The sequence below is a fragment of the Pocillopora verrucosa genome, chromosome 13, assembly GCF_036669915.1.
Source record: "Pocillopora verrucosa isolate sample1 chromosome 13, ASM3666991v2, whole genome shotgun sequence".
NCBI lineage: Eukaryota > Metazoa > Cnidaria > Anthozoa > Scleractinia > Pocilloporidae > Pocillopora > Pocillopora verrucosa.
The window spans coordinates 3,419,901-3,434,454 of record NC_089324.1 but is presented as its reverse complement, the minus strand read 5'-3'; the positions used below and the strand labels follow the sequence as shown (position 1 = coordinate 3,434,454).

The 14,554-nt window shown below is 35.4% G+C and overlaps 1 protein-coding gene across 1 annotated transcript; it reads right to left on the bottom strand.

The window, feature by feature from the left end:
• Positions 1 to 441: 441 nt before the first annotated feature.
• Positions 442 to 14,551, bottom strand: LOC131768348 (RAC-gamma serine/threonine-protein kinase). Its single transcript, XM_059084081.2, has 16 exons — positions 14,427 to 14,551; positions 12,332 to 12,401; positions 11,872 to 11,994; positions 10,444 to 10,495; positions 9,696 to 9,755; positions 8,784 to 8,883; positions 8,196 to 8,327; positions 7,329 to 7,394; positions 6,741 to 6,809; positions 5,902 to 6,024; positions 5,674 to 5,802; positions 4,328 to 4,459; positions 3,402 to 3,484; positions 3,029 to 3,116; positions 2,632 to 2,731; positions 442 to 1,210 (listed from the first exon to the last, which is right to left on the bottom strand). Exons 2-16 carry the CDS (start codon positions 12,396 to 12,398, stop codon positions 1,125 to 1,127), a joined length of 1,410 nt encoding a protein of 469 aa, XP_058940064.1. The 5' UTR covers positions 12,399 to 12,401; positions 14,427 to 14,551; the 3' UTR covers positions 442 to 1,124.
• Between the last annotated feature and the right edge of the window lie 3 nt (positions 14,552 to 14,554).

The following is a 14,554-nucleotide window of genomic DNA, read 5'->3' as shown; positions in this document are numbered from 1 at the left end:
AACTGGGTAATTTAGTTCTAACAACTGAGTTGATAATTTAACTGGCCATTGTAAAGAGTTTGAAAGCTCATTTGCTCTGACACAGGACTAACATTTGAAACGTCAGCTTAGGCAAATTTTTACAATGGCCAATTCACATTCTCAACTCAGTTGATAATAATAAATTACCCAATTATACTCTCCTACTAATGCAACACCACAGCTTCTTTACAAACCTACCCCCCCCCCCCCCGAAGAATAACTGTTACAGTACTACTATTTAAAAATAGCTAAATAGAAAAAATTACTTTAGATGTCTGGATTTAACACCTATGAAAGACTAGGCCTGAAAATAGGATAATTTTTTTAATTTCTAAAAATAAATTTAGTAAATTTGATGACCTAAGAAGATTAATAATACAAATGAATATAATTCACTTGGCAGACAAAGGAACCAAGTAATACTTACAAAAAAAAATTTTAATCAACATTGAAATGCCATTCTACAACTCATTTCTACAGCATTTTTTCTTGAAAGGTCAGGCCTGGAAAAATATAATATGGCATAGACTGCTCAAAAAAAGGAAAAAAAAACTGTTGCAAACAACTAGCTCTGGAAATTTGGGGCCTAACATGTGAAGGCTGTCTCCAGTAATCATGGATTGTCGTCCTTTTGTGCAGTAGTAAGCTGTTAAGTACAATGACACTGTTCTCACTTACATGTTGGTTAAGTGGATTGTACCATAACTAGGAATTGAAAATATCACACTTCATTCCTTGATAATGCTCTTACGCTTTAAAAGAAGATTGTAAAAATCAGCTCTAAGAACAAATTTCAGTCATCTCAAACTGTAACAGTTTATTCCAATTTGTGGAATTAAACAATTGCAGAAGTTTCAAGCCACATGCACAGAGTGTCATCATTACTCTCCATACCAGATTTTTGAAGACAGCCTAAAAATTTCAGCAGGTAACTAACAAAATTTAATTACCAGAGACAGCTAGCACGGTTGTTTTCTGAAGAATGCATAAATTAAGGATTATTAAAAAACAAACAGCAAAACTTGCAGCAACAGAATAATGTTACAATAATTATCATCAGTGATAATATCACACTCTTCAAATATTTGATCAACATGGCTTTGTTATGACGGTATGTTGCTTCCCTTCTCTGGGTTGAATGAAAATTGTTCAAAAGCTTCACTTTCCTCAGCAATGTCTGGGAGATCTCCTGCAAAAGATTTTTGTAAAAATGTGGTCATTTTTGTGTGATGTTGATTGCTATTAACCCTTAACCCTTTCACTCCCACAAGTGACCAAGAGAGAATTTCTCCTAACAATATCAATACAATATCAAGCAGGCAGGTGATGAGAATAGAGAAGAATATCAATCATGGGATTATTAGTTGATTCAATACCAAATTCTCTGAACTAACATCATAAGAATTGTATAGCAGATAGTAAGGAGAATTATTGATTAGATCTTGGGAGTGAAAGGGTGAAACCCCTAAGAGCGACTGGCACCTAATTTCTCTGTACCATATCAACCCTGAATCCAACATTAAGGTACAAGAATAAAGGATGTGATTGCCCATCCAAAGATGCTCTTGATTGCTAGACAAATTCTCCTTGTCAGCACCTTAGGAAATGTTTAGAGAACAGTATGGAGAATATGCATACTGATGTTAGGGTGTGAAGGATTAATAAAATATGATTTCAAGAATGGGACAGATGAAAAGCAACTCAAGCTGGCAGTAATGTTCATGACCACACAAAAGCAAATTGAAGCTCATTCAAAACATTGTTATTCAACATCCCTGTTTTCCATGACATTATCATTGATGTCATCACCAACATCATCATCATCATCATCATCATCATCATCATTAACGCTGCAGTCATCAGATGTAGAAACAATCTTTCCACATGCAACATCCCACATTTGTTCTTTTAATAACAACAAACTACAGTATATATGTTAACCCTTCAACCCCTTAGTGTGACAGCTTCTAATTTCCCCTTACAGCATCACTCTTGAATCAAATGTATACATCATGAGATTAAAGGAAATGATCACAAATTTAAGATGCTCATGATTGTCAAACAAATTCTCTTTTTTGTTACCATAGGAAATTTACACTGTAGAGACACTGATGTAGAGAATATAAATCTTAATGTTAGGCTGTAAAGGGTAAGATTTTGTGAGTGAAACAAACAGCTTTTAGACAAAAACATTGGACTGCTTGCTGATTGTGGTCAAAGTTTCTATTAAATTATAAAGCCAAGAAATACACTCATTTTAAATTATCAGTGAAAGCAGATTTCTTATTGTTTTTTCATTTAAAACACGAATAATCTACATGTGCCTACTGGAATAAATTAACAAGTAAACTTGCTATTGCTAACTCTACTTAATGCTTCAGTTCCCAGGAGTGATTAACATGTAACTTCTCCCTAAAATATCTAAACATTATCCAGCAAAGGGGTAGTGAGAATACTCAAACTAATCAGGTAGAGGTTATTACCTCCAACTGACAATAAACTTTTGTAAACAATTTACAAGGAAATGTGTAGCAGCTAAAGAGGAGAATTGACAATCAGATCTTGGGAGCTCAAAGGTAAAAATACTTTAAATTTATCTACTTCCTATACCTTCTGGAGGTGTGAGTTGGGGTATTTCCTTTGTGAAGTCCTCGTCAAAATTTGATACATCTGTCGGACTCTTGACAGTGGGCCTGAAAGGTGGTTTTACCTGCATGTTGCAAAAAACAATTAGTTAACTCCCACGAGTGACCAAGACTGAATTTCTCCTTTCAATATCAATATAATATCAAGCAGACAAGTGACGAGAATAAAGAAAAATATCAATTGGGGGATTATAAGTTGATCCAATACCAAATTCTCCACACTAACAGCATTGAACAGTATGGAGGACAGTAAGGAGAATTACTAATGAGATCTTGGGAGTTAAAGGGTTAAACAAACAATACCATAAAACAGTGGCATGCTGCAATGATTGGTTGCTCGTTTGTAATGTAAGTTTTATTACCTTTTTGTTCAATATGTCATCCCAGTTAATTGTTTCAAAAAATATATGCTTCATGACTTCCTTTGCATCATCTGGACCACCTCCAAGACTGAAAAAGAGACATGACAACACAGTCAGTGATCATTTGAGATAAAAAAAAGAAAGATTTTTCAGAAACCCTTCAAGAACAAATTCTACTGAAATGCATCAATGACTTTTCAGTGTTTCATTTCCCAGGGTTTAAGGAACAGAAAAGTCACAGGTGAATAATATTTGCTAATCACTTCTGAACTAGCCAATCAGAGTGTGCAAAAAACACTATTCAACTGTGTGGTGTTTGCAAAGTATCCCTATTGCAACAGCATGGTTGTATTATTATGATCATTGTTCTGACCGTTGTGTAGGGCTTTTTTCTAGGAGTCCAGAGAGGACACTTCTTGCATTATCAGTAATTCTCGCTGGAAACTTTACGTCCTCCTGTTAACAGAAAACGGACCCTTCAAAATTATGAAAGACATACAATATTATAATAACTACTGAATATTGAAAGTTCTCAACAGACCTGAGGAAGTATGTGTATGTTTCAGAGACTCTTTGATTTTTATCTCTGCCGTTGAAAAGTAGATGACACTGACTGCATTTTGAATCTCTACAGAGTAACCAAGCCTTTCAAAGTTATCTTCAAAATTAGACAAAGGATTAAACAGATTTTAATCTTGCTCAGCAACCTGACCACTTAACCATGTCCTCTTTTTAACCAATCAGATGCAAGAATAATCCGCTCCCTTCTTGGTTATCTGTATGGCAATATCTCACCCTGGAAGCTCTTTTAGATTGTGTCTAATACCTCTAACTGGTTAATTGTGATGTTTTCCTTAAAAACTATGCTTTTTGTGTTGATCAATTTTCTGTAAGATTTACTAAACCAAATATAGTACTGTTAGTAACATTAATATGTGTAATAGTAAACAAGTCAAATTGACTTAAAATTAACAGGGTAATTTAGTGTAATCAACTGAGTTGATAACATAAATTGGCCATTGTAAAGAGTTTCAAAGCTAGTGTTTCAGGTGTTAGCCCTTCATCAGAGTGAATAACTAAAATTAGCCTATTCCAGGTTTTCAGTCAGTAAAATGAGGTGCAACAGTAAACAGCACGATAGTGGTGAAGGAGAGAAAAGATGAGGGAGGTTTGCATCAGTTTTTTAGTGACCCAACCCACATACTTCTTGTTTCTTCACTCTTCTGCTACTGTCATGTTTCGTTTTACTAACTGAAACCCTGAAACAATCTAACTAAACATCTACACCCGAATCCATACCGTCAGGATAAGTTCAAAGAGAACTTCATGATCCCTGTTGTAAAATGGTAGACGACCACACATCATTTCGTACATGACCACGCCTACTCCCCACCAATCTACAGCATGACCATAGTCATTGTCTTCCAGCACCTTTTGTAATAACAGACAAAAATCATGAAAACATTCAAGTCAAGTAACTCAGAAGTGTAAATCTTGCCTGTAAAAGTTTATTTTTGAACAAATCTTTGCAAAATTCAATGCTTTTCCCAGACTTCATCAAAACTGTTATTCATTTTCCAGACTGACAGTCATAGGTAAAACTGTTAAACCATTTGTTTTGCTTGAAATAGTTAGAGTAACTGTTGTAAAGGGTTTGTGGCAATTGAAAACTGTCTAAAACTGTCGAGCTGTTGAAAACTTTGACTCAAAAGTAAAGGAAAAGTCTGTATTAGAGACAAGTGACCCATCCAGCCACAGCTTATTCTGGTCTCCATAGCATGAAATGACTAAGAGCACTACTCTCCCCTGGATGGGATGCCAATCCATTTCAAGGTTACTCCCCAGTATTTCATCAAGCTTCCCTGACAATTTTCCAGTACTAATTTACACTCATGGGTGGAGTGATTGAGGCTCTGTGAAAGTAAAGTGTTTTGCCAAAGAAAACAACACAATGACCTGGCCAAGTCTCAAAACTTATACACCCCCCTCCCCTCCCCTAAACCCAGATTTCAACACATTAGCCATTTCTTAAGCCACCTTGTCTCCTACTTGACCCAGAAGTAAAGCATGTCCATTCATATACATCTTATAAGCCCAGCAATTATGCATGCATTGCAGCTTGGAAACTGCAGATTTCTACATACCAGACATTAGCAAGAATATATCTCCGAATTTTTTTCAGGCCTTATTTTCACTACTGCTTATTAAGTAGTGTTCATTACTGCGGAGATCTCTCTCATATTCACTTCTTTATCCACTGTTCACATATGATTTTTATATATTCACAGTCATTTATTCATCACTCAACAGGTTTATTTGGAACCAACATTATGATCAGCTTCCAGTTGGCTTGTTAGCTTAGTTGGTAGAGCACAGCATTGGTATCACAGAGGTCATGGGTTCATATTCCATACAGGCCTGAATTTTTTCTTTCAGGTCTTGTTTTACTACTGGTTATTTAAGTAGTGTCAATTACTGCAAAGATCACTTTCATATTCACTTCTTTGTCTGCTGTTCAAATATACGATTTTCATGTATTCACAGTCATTTACTCTATCTCTACAATACTTGTAGTTCTCTCCATGTTCTTAAAATTTCCCTTTCTCAAGAATTTTGCCATTCATTCCAACTACAGATAAACTGACCTCTGGAGCAAGGTATTCAGGAGTACCACAGAAAGTCTTTGTGGTTGATCCATATGTGATGTCCTCTTTACAGAGACCAAAGTCAGTGAGTTTAATGTGACCATCTGAATCTAGAAGAAGATTTTCAAGCTGTGAAAAATAAAAGATAGTAACAGATTTAAAATTATGCCAAAAATCAGTGCAGCAAAAAGACAATAGGCCAAGGATGTGAAGGACTATGTACCATACCTTTAAATCTCTGTAAACCACTTTGTGTTCATGAAGATACTTCACAGCCAGAATAATTTCTGCGGCATAAAACCTTGAACGGTCCTCAGAGAAGACACGTTCTTTAGACAAGTGGAAAAACAACTGAGGAGAAAACCAGAATTTAAACAGTTTTTTGTCTCTACCAGAAGTGAATGGCAAGTAACTTCCCATGTAACTCAAGCATGTTATAATGTCATCTTGAATCCCAAAGACTAAAGGGTGAATTTATTTGGTTTTACATTCATTTCTAGTTCTACTTGATATTTGTGGGCCATGTTTGCTATGTGTATACTCCCACACATGAAGAAATAAAAAATTTCTCTACAAGCAGGTCTGTACCTTAAAGAAAATTAGAGAAAATAAGTGAACCTTGTGACTGCCAAGGGCAACTATATAGCACCTTATTTTCTCTGACAGCATCACTTCTGAATAAAATATTACCTAAAAAGGTCATGAGGATTGATAAAGGAAATGATCTCCAACAGAAAAAGCTTAACCCTTTAACTCCCAAGATCTTTTTAGTAATTCTCCTTACTGTCCACTATGAAAATTTATGTGACGTTACTTCTGAGAATTTGGTGTTGGATCAACTAATAATCCCCTAATTGATACTTTTCTTAGTTCTCATCACTTATCTTCTTGATTTTTTATAGATATTGTAAGGAGAAATTCTGTCTTGGTCACTCGTGGGAGTTAAAGGGTTAAAATGATTGTTGCAGAAATTGTCTTTTAACAGTACCATTGGAAATGTCCAGGGCACAGTGTGGAGACTATTCACAAGGATCTTAGGGTGTAGAAGGTTAAGTGAATATACTCACCTCACCGCCATTCACATATTCCATAACAAATATCAATCTGTTTTTTGTTTGGAAAGAGCAACGTAGTTCCTGTAAAAAACAAGAAAACAGAACAAAAAGAATAGAAATAGAAAACATGACTAAATGGAAATGTCATATTTATCATTTCTCTTATCGCGAGTCTGCTGACAGTTCTGTTGCTTATCATTATAGGCTTTCTAGACTTCAAGTTTAGTAACTTAACCCTATAACTCCTAAGGGTGACTAGCATATAAATTCTCCTTACAATATCACCCCCAAATCCCATATAAAGGTCATGAGAATAAAGGAAATGGTCACCAACTGGAGAAGCTCTGGGTCAAGAAACAAATTCTCCTCATCAGCGTCTTAGGGAATGTATAGGGAACAGTAAGGAGAATATGCATACTGATGTTAGGGTGGAAAGGGTTAAGGTTGCGAGAATAAAAGAAATGATAGCCAACTTAAAAAAAATTGATCGTTAATCAAATTCTCTTTTTGCCAGTGCCCAGCAAAATATATAAAGAGTATAGAGAATATGGATACTGATTGATGTTAGAGTAAAAAGGGTTATACAGAATCTCAACTTACTGTAAGAAAAGGGTGAACTGTTGACTGCAAAACTCTGTTTTCTGTCAATGTATGTGCAACTTCATCCTGTAAAAGATAATATAGTTCAAGACATATGGTTTCAGCTTTCTAAAGATCTTCACAATTCTGTCCAAAAGCTGACCCAAAATTTGCGAAACATTATCCTTGATTCTTCTTTACTCCTCACTAGTCATCCATGTCTAAAATCTTCTTCATACTTTTCCATACCGATTGCTTTTTGGTTTGTTGCTGGCAAAACAAATTTACCATCATTATGTACAATTTACTTATCATTATGTGAATTGAGTACAAATGGGTACCACCAAAATGTCAGGGAAGCCTGATAAAATGCTACCTTAAGATGGACTCGCATGTCATCCAAGGGGGAGTGGCAATACTCCCAGTCCTTGCATGCTATGGAAACTGGGATGGCCACTTGGCTAGAATACAGACTTTTTGTCACTGAGGTATTAACCTCTCATGGTTTTAGAGAATAGACCATTTTACAGCTCTGAATTAGTTGCCAAGCCTTTGATTTGGAGTAAGGCTGAAGGTGACCTTGTTGTGATAGAGACCAAGATCTAGTTAGCATGATAACATAGTAATTTACATTTGAAAAGCAGCTAGGTTTGTATCATAACAAGGTCACCCTTAGCCTCACTTCTGTTCTGGAAATGTAAAATGGACTATTTGGTGTAACATCACTATTAAGTAGAGTGACCTTTACCTCAGAAAGTGAAAAGAATAACATAAAAGTCTCTTTATAAATATTGCATTGCAGCTCCCCTAGCACCACATAATCGTGTACGTTTCACTCAAGAAACAAAGTTTGACATAAAAGAAGGCTGAGTTAAAATAATTCCATACTTTGGCGACAATAACTTCTTTCTTTAAAATCTTTAGTGCAACCACTTCCCCAGTCCTCTTCATTGCAGCCATTATAACCTTGCCAAATGTTCCTTTTCCCAACACCTTAAGCAACTGGAAGTCCTCTATAGTCTAAATGGGAGATAAAAGAAATAAAAAATGAAATTAAAACTCATTAAGTAAACAAAAGTTATTATTTTTTAAATCATAGGTCCAAGTGACCAGCATCTAATTTCTCCTTACAGCAATACTGGTGAATCATTCATTACGATCATGCAAATAAAAAAATTGATCACCAACCTAAAAGCTTTGATTGTTAAACAAATTCTCGGATCAATATCAGTATCTGGGCAACTGCCCACCTTCCCCTCCCCTAACCCAACAACAATCAATTGATAACAAGTTAAGTTAAGGTTAATATTGGGTTAGGGGAGGGGTAGGTGGGCAGTTGCCCAGATACTGATATTGATCCAAATTCTCCTTGTCAGTGGCAAAAGAAGCTATAGAAGAGAGTATAGAGAATATGAGTACTGATGTAAAGGTGTAAAGGGTATTTTCATGTTATTAGACAAACTATTGACCACGTACCATTTTTTGGTTATCTACACTTCCTATAGTAATTTCTTCTGACTTGTCACTTTCACGCAACTTATCGGCAACTTCTTGAATTGCAGTTATCCACTCCTCCCTTAAGAAAAAAAAAAGATTAAACAAGCACTTTACTTGATGCTTTAAGTTTATCTCAAAGCAGGGTGAGAGATCATTAAAATTGTCCTAATAAGCTCTCCATCTGGAGCTTCGAGTTCCTTTAAATTATGCAGAACCTCCATCAAGTGGACACCCTTGAGACCTTCTTAAGTGTCCTCTTAGTAGAGGGTTTCCACTTAGTAGAGAATGTTTGCTTAATAGAGGTTTGTAAAAATTGCACAATGTTTGTTAACAATTAACATTCAATAGTTACAACTCTGTACGGTGGTAAAGTTCCATGTTGTTACCAAAGCTATCCAGAGTTCAAGTTCGTTACCTTTGATCACTAACTTTAATTTGTTAGTTATAATGCAAAAACATAACAGCAAAACAGCAATGATAATAGATGCAGTACATTGATTCTTTCTTTTGGATTGAATACATTTAATCTGCTATTCCAAGGATGTAATCCCATACACTACATTGTCAAAACAGTCTGCTTTCCCCTTAGTAGAAGTTGTTATCTTGATCTAACACCAAATTCTCGTGACTTATTTACTAGGAAATGTGTGGCAGCTAGAGGGGGGAATTAGTAATTTTGGGAGTTAGAGGGTTAACTATAAATATCAAGCTGATAAGTGATGGGAATAAAGAAAATATCAATTGCAGGAATTTAGTTGATCCAATACCAGATTCTCCAAACTAACATTAAAAAAAATTATATGGTAGAAAGTAAGGGGAATTAGTACTGAGATCTTGGTAGTCAAAGGTTAACATAGAAGTGAACCTCAATGGGTACAATTTTGTGCAAACCTTTCATTAGCGTCATCCAAATGGAAAGTCCTTTCTACGAGTGTTGTCCACTGCCAGCACCTGTTGATTTACCATAATAAATTAGATCAAAAACTGTTTATTTTAAACCATGAAATCTGTTTGAAGCTACTCTACACTGGTGAAAATTTACATAGCAAGGCAATCTTCCTCCTGGATTACAATCTGACCACCAGTACTAGCTTGTGACATAAGAACATCTTGAAACAGGGTAAGTCAGCTTAATTAAGTAGTCTACGCTCAAGCCAGAGATGGTACTGTTACTATCCCTGGATAGAACGTTGGTCCATCACAGGTTTCATGCACACCCCCATCCCTCAGTATTATGTAAGACTTCCTTGACAGTTTTTCAGTACATAAATTATTTATATTCCTTGGTGGAGAGAGGCATTGTGACAATAAAATAATTCACCCAAGATCCCAAAAAATGACACTGGAACAAACTAGGACACCTTGGTCAGATCCAGTCTGTACAAACTAGCAATTGGCCCTAACTTTCTCCTGTAACAGGGGTGAGATTGGTATAAATGCCTTTTCCAGTCTAAACTTTGCTGAAATCCCATCACAATATTTATTACAATCATTAATCAAAAGTTCTTTTTTTTTTTTCCCAGTCTCTTTGAACCAAATACCATTTTCCAGGTAAAAGGAACAATTTCACAGCAAGTCTCAGTTATCATTTTACTCCTTTAGGCCCCAGGAATAAAGATAACTGTTAAACCACAAATACCTCATGATGAAACAGTTGGGTTTTGGTCTCTCTTGTCTCATTATCTGGCACTCTGAAGAAACAAATAACAAGGATCACAAAAGAACCTTGATTAACTGAACCTCTATGTAACAAAGTCCTCTATAAAACAAACAATAATCTTCAGCCTGGCCAAAGTTACAGTAAAATGTATGGGTAAGAACCTTAACAGCAGAGCTCGCAGGGCGTAGCCCCATAATTATACGAAATAGTAGTAACCCATCAAGCTGAAAAAATTTTGGATGTACGACCGTACAACCGTACAAGGTGCTACTTTTAACATGCATGGTCAATTGTACTGCAGGCACGCCAACACCATGGCTTTGTCCAGTAGTCCAGTGGTCAGTGCACCGGGCTCTGAGTTGGACGACCTGGGTCCTAGTCCTAGCTGGGGCAAGGTGTTGTGCCCTTGAGACATGCGGGAAAAAAAAATGCAAGCACTGCTTTTAGGCTTAGCTAAATCTGTATATTATATGGAACCTTGATAAAATGAAATCCTGGTTATATCAAACAAAATCCAGAAGCCGGTAAAAGGAGTAACAGGCAGGAATTTCCAGGTCAATGCTATTGTCTCTTAGTTTGCTGGTGACTTTCATTGAAATTTGTCCTCTCTGCTTTAAAAGCAAAGTGCTGTAGCAGTGTACAGACCTGTACAGTGTACTGTAGTAGCTTCATAAAGACATTTAAACACAAATGTTATTTACAGTGATTTTTCTGATCCCAAAATGCTGAATAGCACAATGTCACACCACAAAAAAAAAAAAACCCAACAACAACAAAAGTTAACAACCATCCCTTGATATAGCAAACATTAAGATTTTCAATATAATGAACCCTTAAATATAACAAACCAATTTCCCCAGTCCCTTGGCACTTAAATCGAGGTTCCACTGTACAACAATGCTGTACACTAATTTAAAGCTCTCACTTTCAAGAATGATCAGATATGAACTTCTCCTCACAATATTAATGTATTTTTAAGAAGATAGGTAAGGAGAGGTAATAAAAATATCACTTAGGGAATATTCTTTGATTTAACATCAAATTCTCTGATATAAAATTATAAGAAATGTTTAGAAGACAGTTTGGAGAATCTTCATTCAGATCTTGAGAGTGACAACCACTATCTTACTCTGCTCTCTGTCTTGATGAATTAGAATTTATTATAAAATAATAATATCTTCAATTAATGATTTCAAAACCCAAGCCATCCTGTACATATTTTTGAAAAGTATGATGCAATCAAAGAAGAACAATCATATTTGATAACAAAATAAACAGCAGTGATTGCATACAGCATAATCCTCATCACATTGCCTAAAAAATATCTGTTTAAAAGTAAAATGTTTGCTTGTGAGGTGGAGCCATAAGTATGGTAAATGTTTGTAAAAAGGGAATATTTGTACTTACTGGCAACCGAGAAGTTATTAAGAGGTTCAGTGTCTTTTGATTTAGGAAGTTCCTTGTAACCAACAAAACTACCATCACTCCAAAGCTGAAAGTATCTTGGTCTCCAGTTTTTTATGTATTCACCTAAAAAAAAGATTTCAAGTTTTAATTAAACAAATCAAATGTAGAGAGAGATGTTTTCTCTCTGTCCCACACTTGTGATAAGATGAAAAAGATCTTTCTGTATTTCTTTACCAAGCCCCAAACTTACAATCTTTCTTATTTTATATAAACATGACACTAACGACATCACTAATGAACAGATGCATGGCAACTTGGAATCTATTTGTTTTATATAATAAAGAATTAAAAAAAGTTTTAATGATGACATCATCTATGCGTCTGTCCTCCATTAGACATAAGTGAGAACCAATCAGAATGCATGCATAACTGAGCTTATTATATAAACAGATGTACATACCTCTCTTTTGAATCCATCCTACTTTTACTATGGTGGCATCAGAGCTTGGCTGGCTACTGGTTGACATTGTCTAGTTTAAACAGATAAAAAAAGGACTGTTGAGAGTTCTTGAATATTATCTAAGGAATAGTTTGCTGATACCAACACTTTTGAAAACCCTGACAAAATATGGTTTATCAATAGTACTGCACAAAGAAGTATATTTTATAGGGCTTTATATGATGTTCAGAGAAATGCTTGAGCTGTGATTGGTCAGAACGAGTTCATTATATTTCATAAATCACGCGCCTTACATCACATGAGTGCACTGTTGAGATATAGTGCATGTAGCCTACATCATCAGTGCGAGCGCATGCAATTCACAATATATTTTATAAAAGAAATAAAAAAAACTTGTTCCTCAAGCATTGTTGATTTATATAAACACTTGAGAATTTTTAGGAACACTTGAGAAGTGCAAGAAGCACTTACCTTTGGCTTGTACTTCTCCACTCTTCCCTCTTGTTTTTAAAAATTCCCGTGTGCTTGTAAAACTCAACAATGTACTAAGTATGTTTGTTACTTCTTTAATGATTTGTTTTACATTAAGTGCATATCTTTTAATCCCCATGCTAACCACTAGTATTGATAATAGGTTATATCCTCTGGATGCCATTAAATGAAATGTCCTTAGAAGGTATGAACAGTTTGTCTTAGGAATTTTCCACAAAGTCCAATACAAAGTAGAACAATACAAAAATTTACGTCAAGGAAATAATGCTGTCATGGTAATATCAATGAGATTTCATTAAATCAAGCTTTATGTTACAAATATAACCTAGTGAAAACAAATTATAAAAACTTTACTTGGCAATATTATAAGTTATATTCCTAATAATCTCAAAGCTATACCAAGAAATAACGAATTTTGATACATCTTCAAAATTACAGTTCTAATTGAATTTGAATGTTAATGTTAATGTTAATTTAAAATGCTTATGAAAATATATCAAAGTTTAAATAGGGAGGTTCCTCCTTTGTCTCCCACTTACTACGGAAATAATTTTAGACACAATTCTCATTCGAAGACAATAACGATAAAAATTGGCAAGCCAGTGGCCCGAAAAAGTTTCTGTAACCCGTCCCTACAGTTACGGTTTGTTTGAATCAATTATTATAATCAACTGCGTTCCTTATCAATAGCATTGTCTTATAAATTCTTGCAACAATTACCGAGGATTGTCCCAAAAACAGCTGTTTACAAATACGAGAAGACAGAGTTTTTGACCTTCGGTTAGACGGTTACCGACTAAGATGATTAAGATACAAAAATAAGTCGATCAACTGCTCAAATCGACCGCAGTATACACGTACAGGTTGTTTCTTTTATTCACGATTCACGTTCGCGTATAAATATTAACATTGGCTTTCGGAGAGTAATAATTTCATTTCCATTTTTCCAGAGGAACTCTGTAGGTAAGAACGAAAATGAAATAACCATATGCAAAATCGATCTACGTGGAACCAGGTGGATGCTGAGTCGTTTGTTGGATCAAGAAAACTGAATGTCAAATTTCACGAAGTGAAATTCACTCAGGTCTCGAGTACTTAACTGATCTAAAAGTTAACATCTCAAAGCTGCGATGTTTTATAATATGTTTACTGTAGATTCTATGCAGCTGAATAAATAATGAAAATTGTAAAAGAAAGGATATTATGCAGCCATTCAAGAACTAAATTACCGCCCCCACAAATTTACATATAGGTCAGTCGCACTAAACAACTGTTCCGAAGCAACGTTGTTTAAACGGAAGCTATAAGAGCTACCTTCGTGCTAATAACACAAAACGAACTTAACTTCAACTAAGACATTATATAAATGAAAGATTCAAATTGACCGATATTCCATTAAACGCCGACACTTTTGGGGCCGTAAGGAGAAGCACAACCGAGACATTTGAAGACATTCCGATGGACCTATTACAAAGCGACCTCTGCGGAAAATTCACGTATTTGAGCGAAGGTCACAAATTTTCTTCCTAATCTAGTTACGATCTAACCTGAAGGATGATGAGATTCGCAAGTACTCAGCACAAGAAACAGTTTGATGACTTACTTGTTTGTTATTCCGGGAGAATCCGAACAATATCAACGAACAACAGGATAACCTTCAGCACTGCAACAGCACCGAAACAGATTGAGCCTGAATCCTACGGCTATGGAACGCCCGAGGAGCACTAGTGA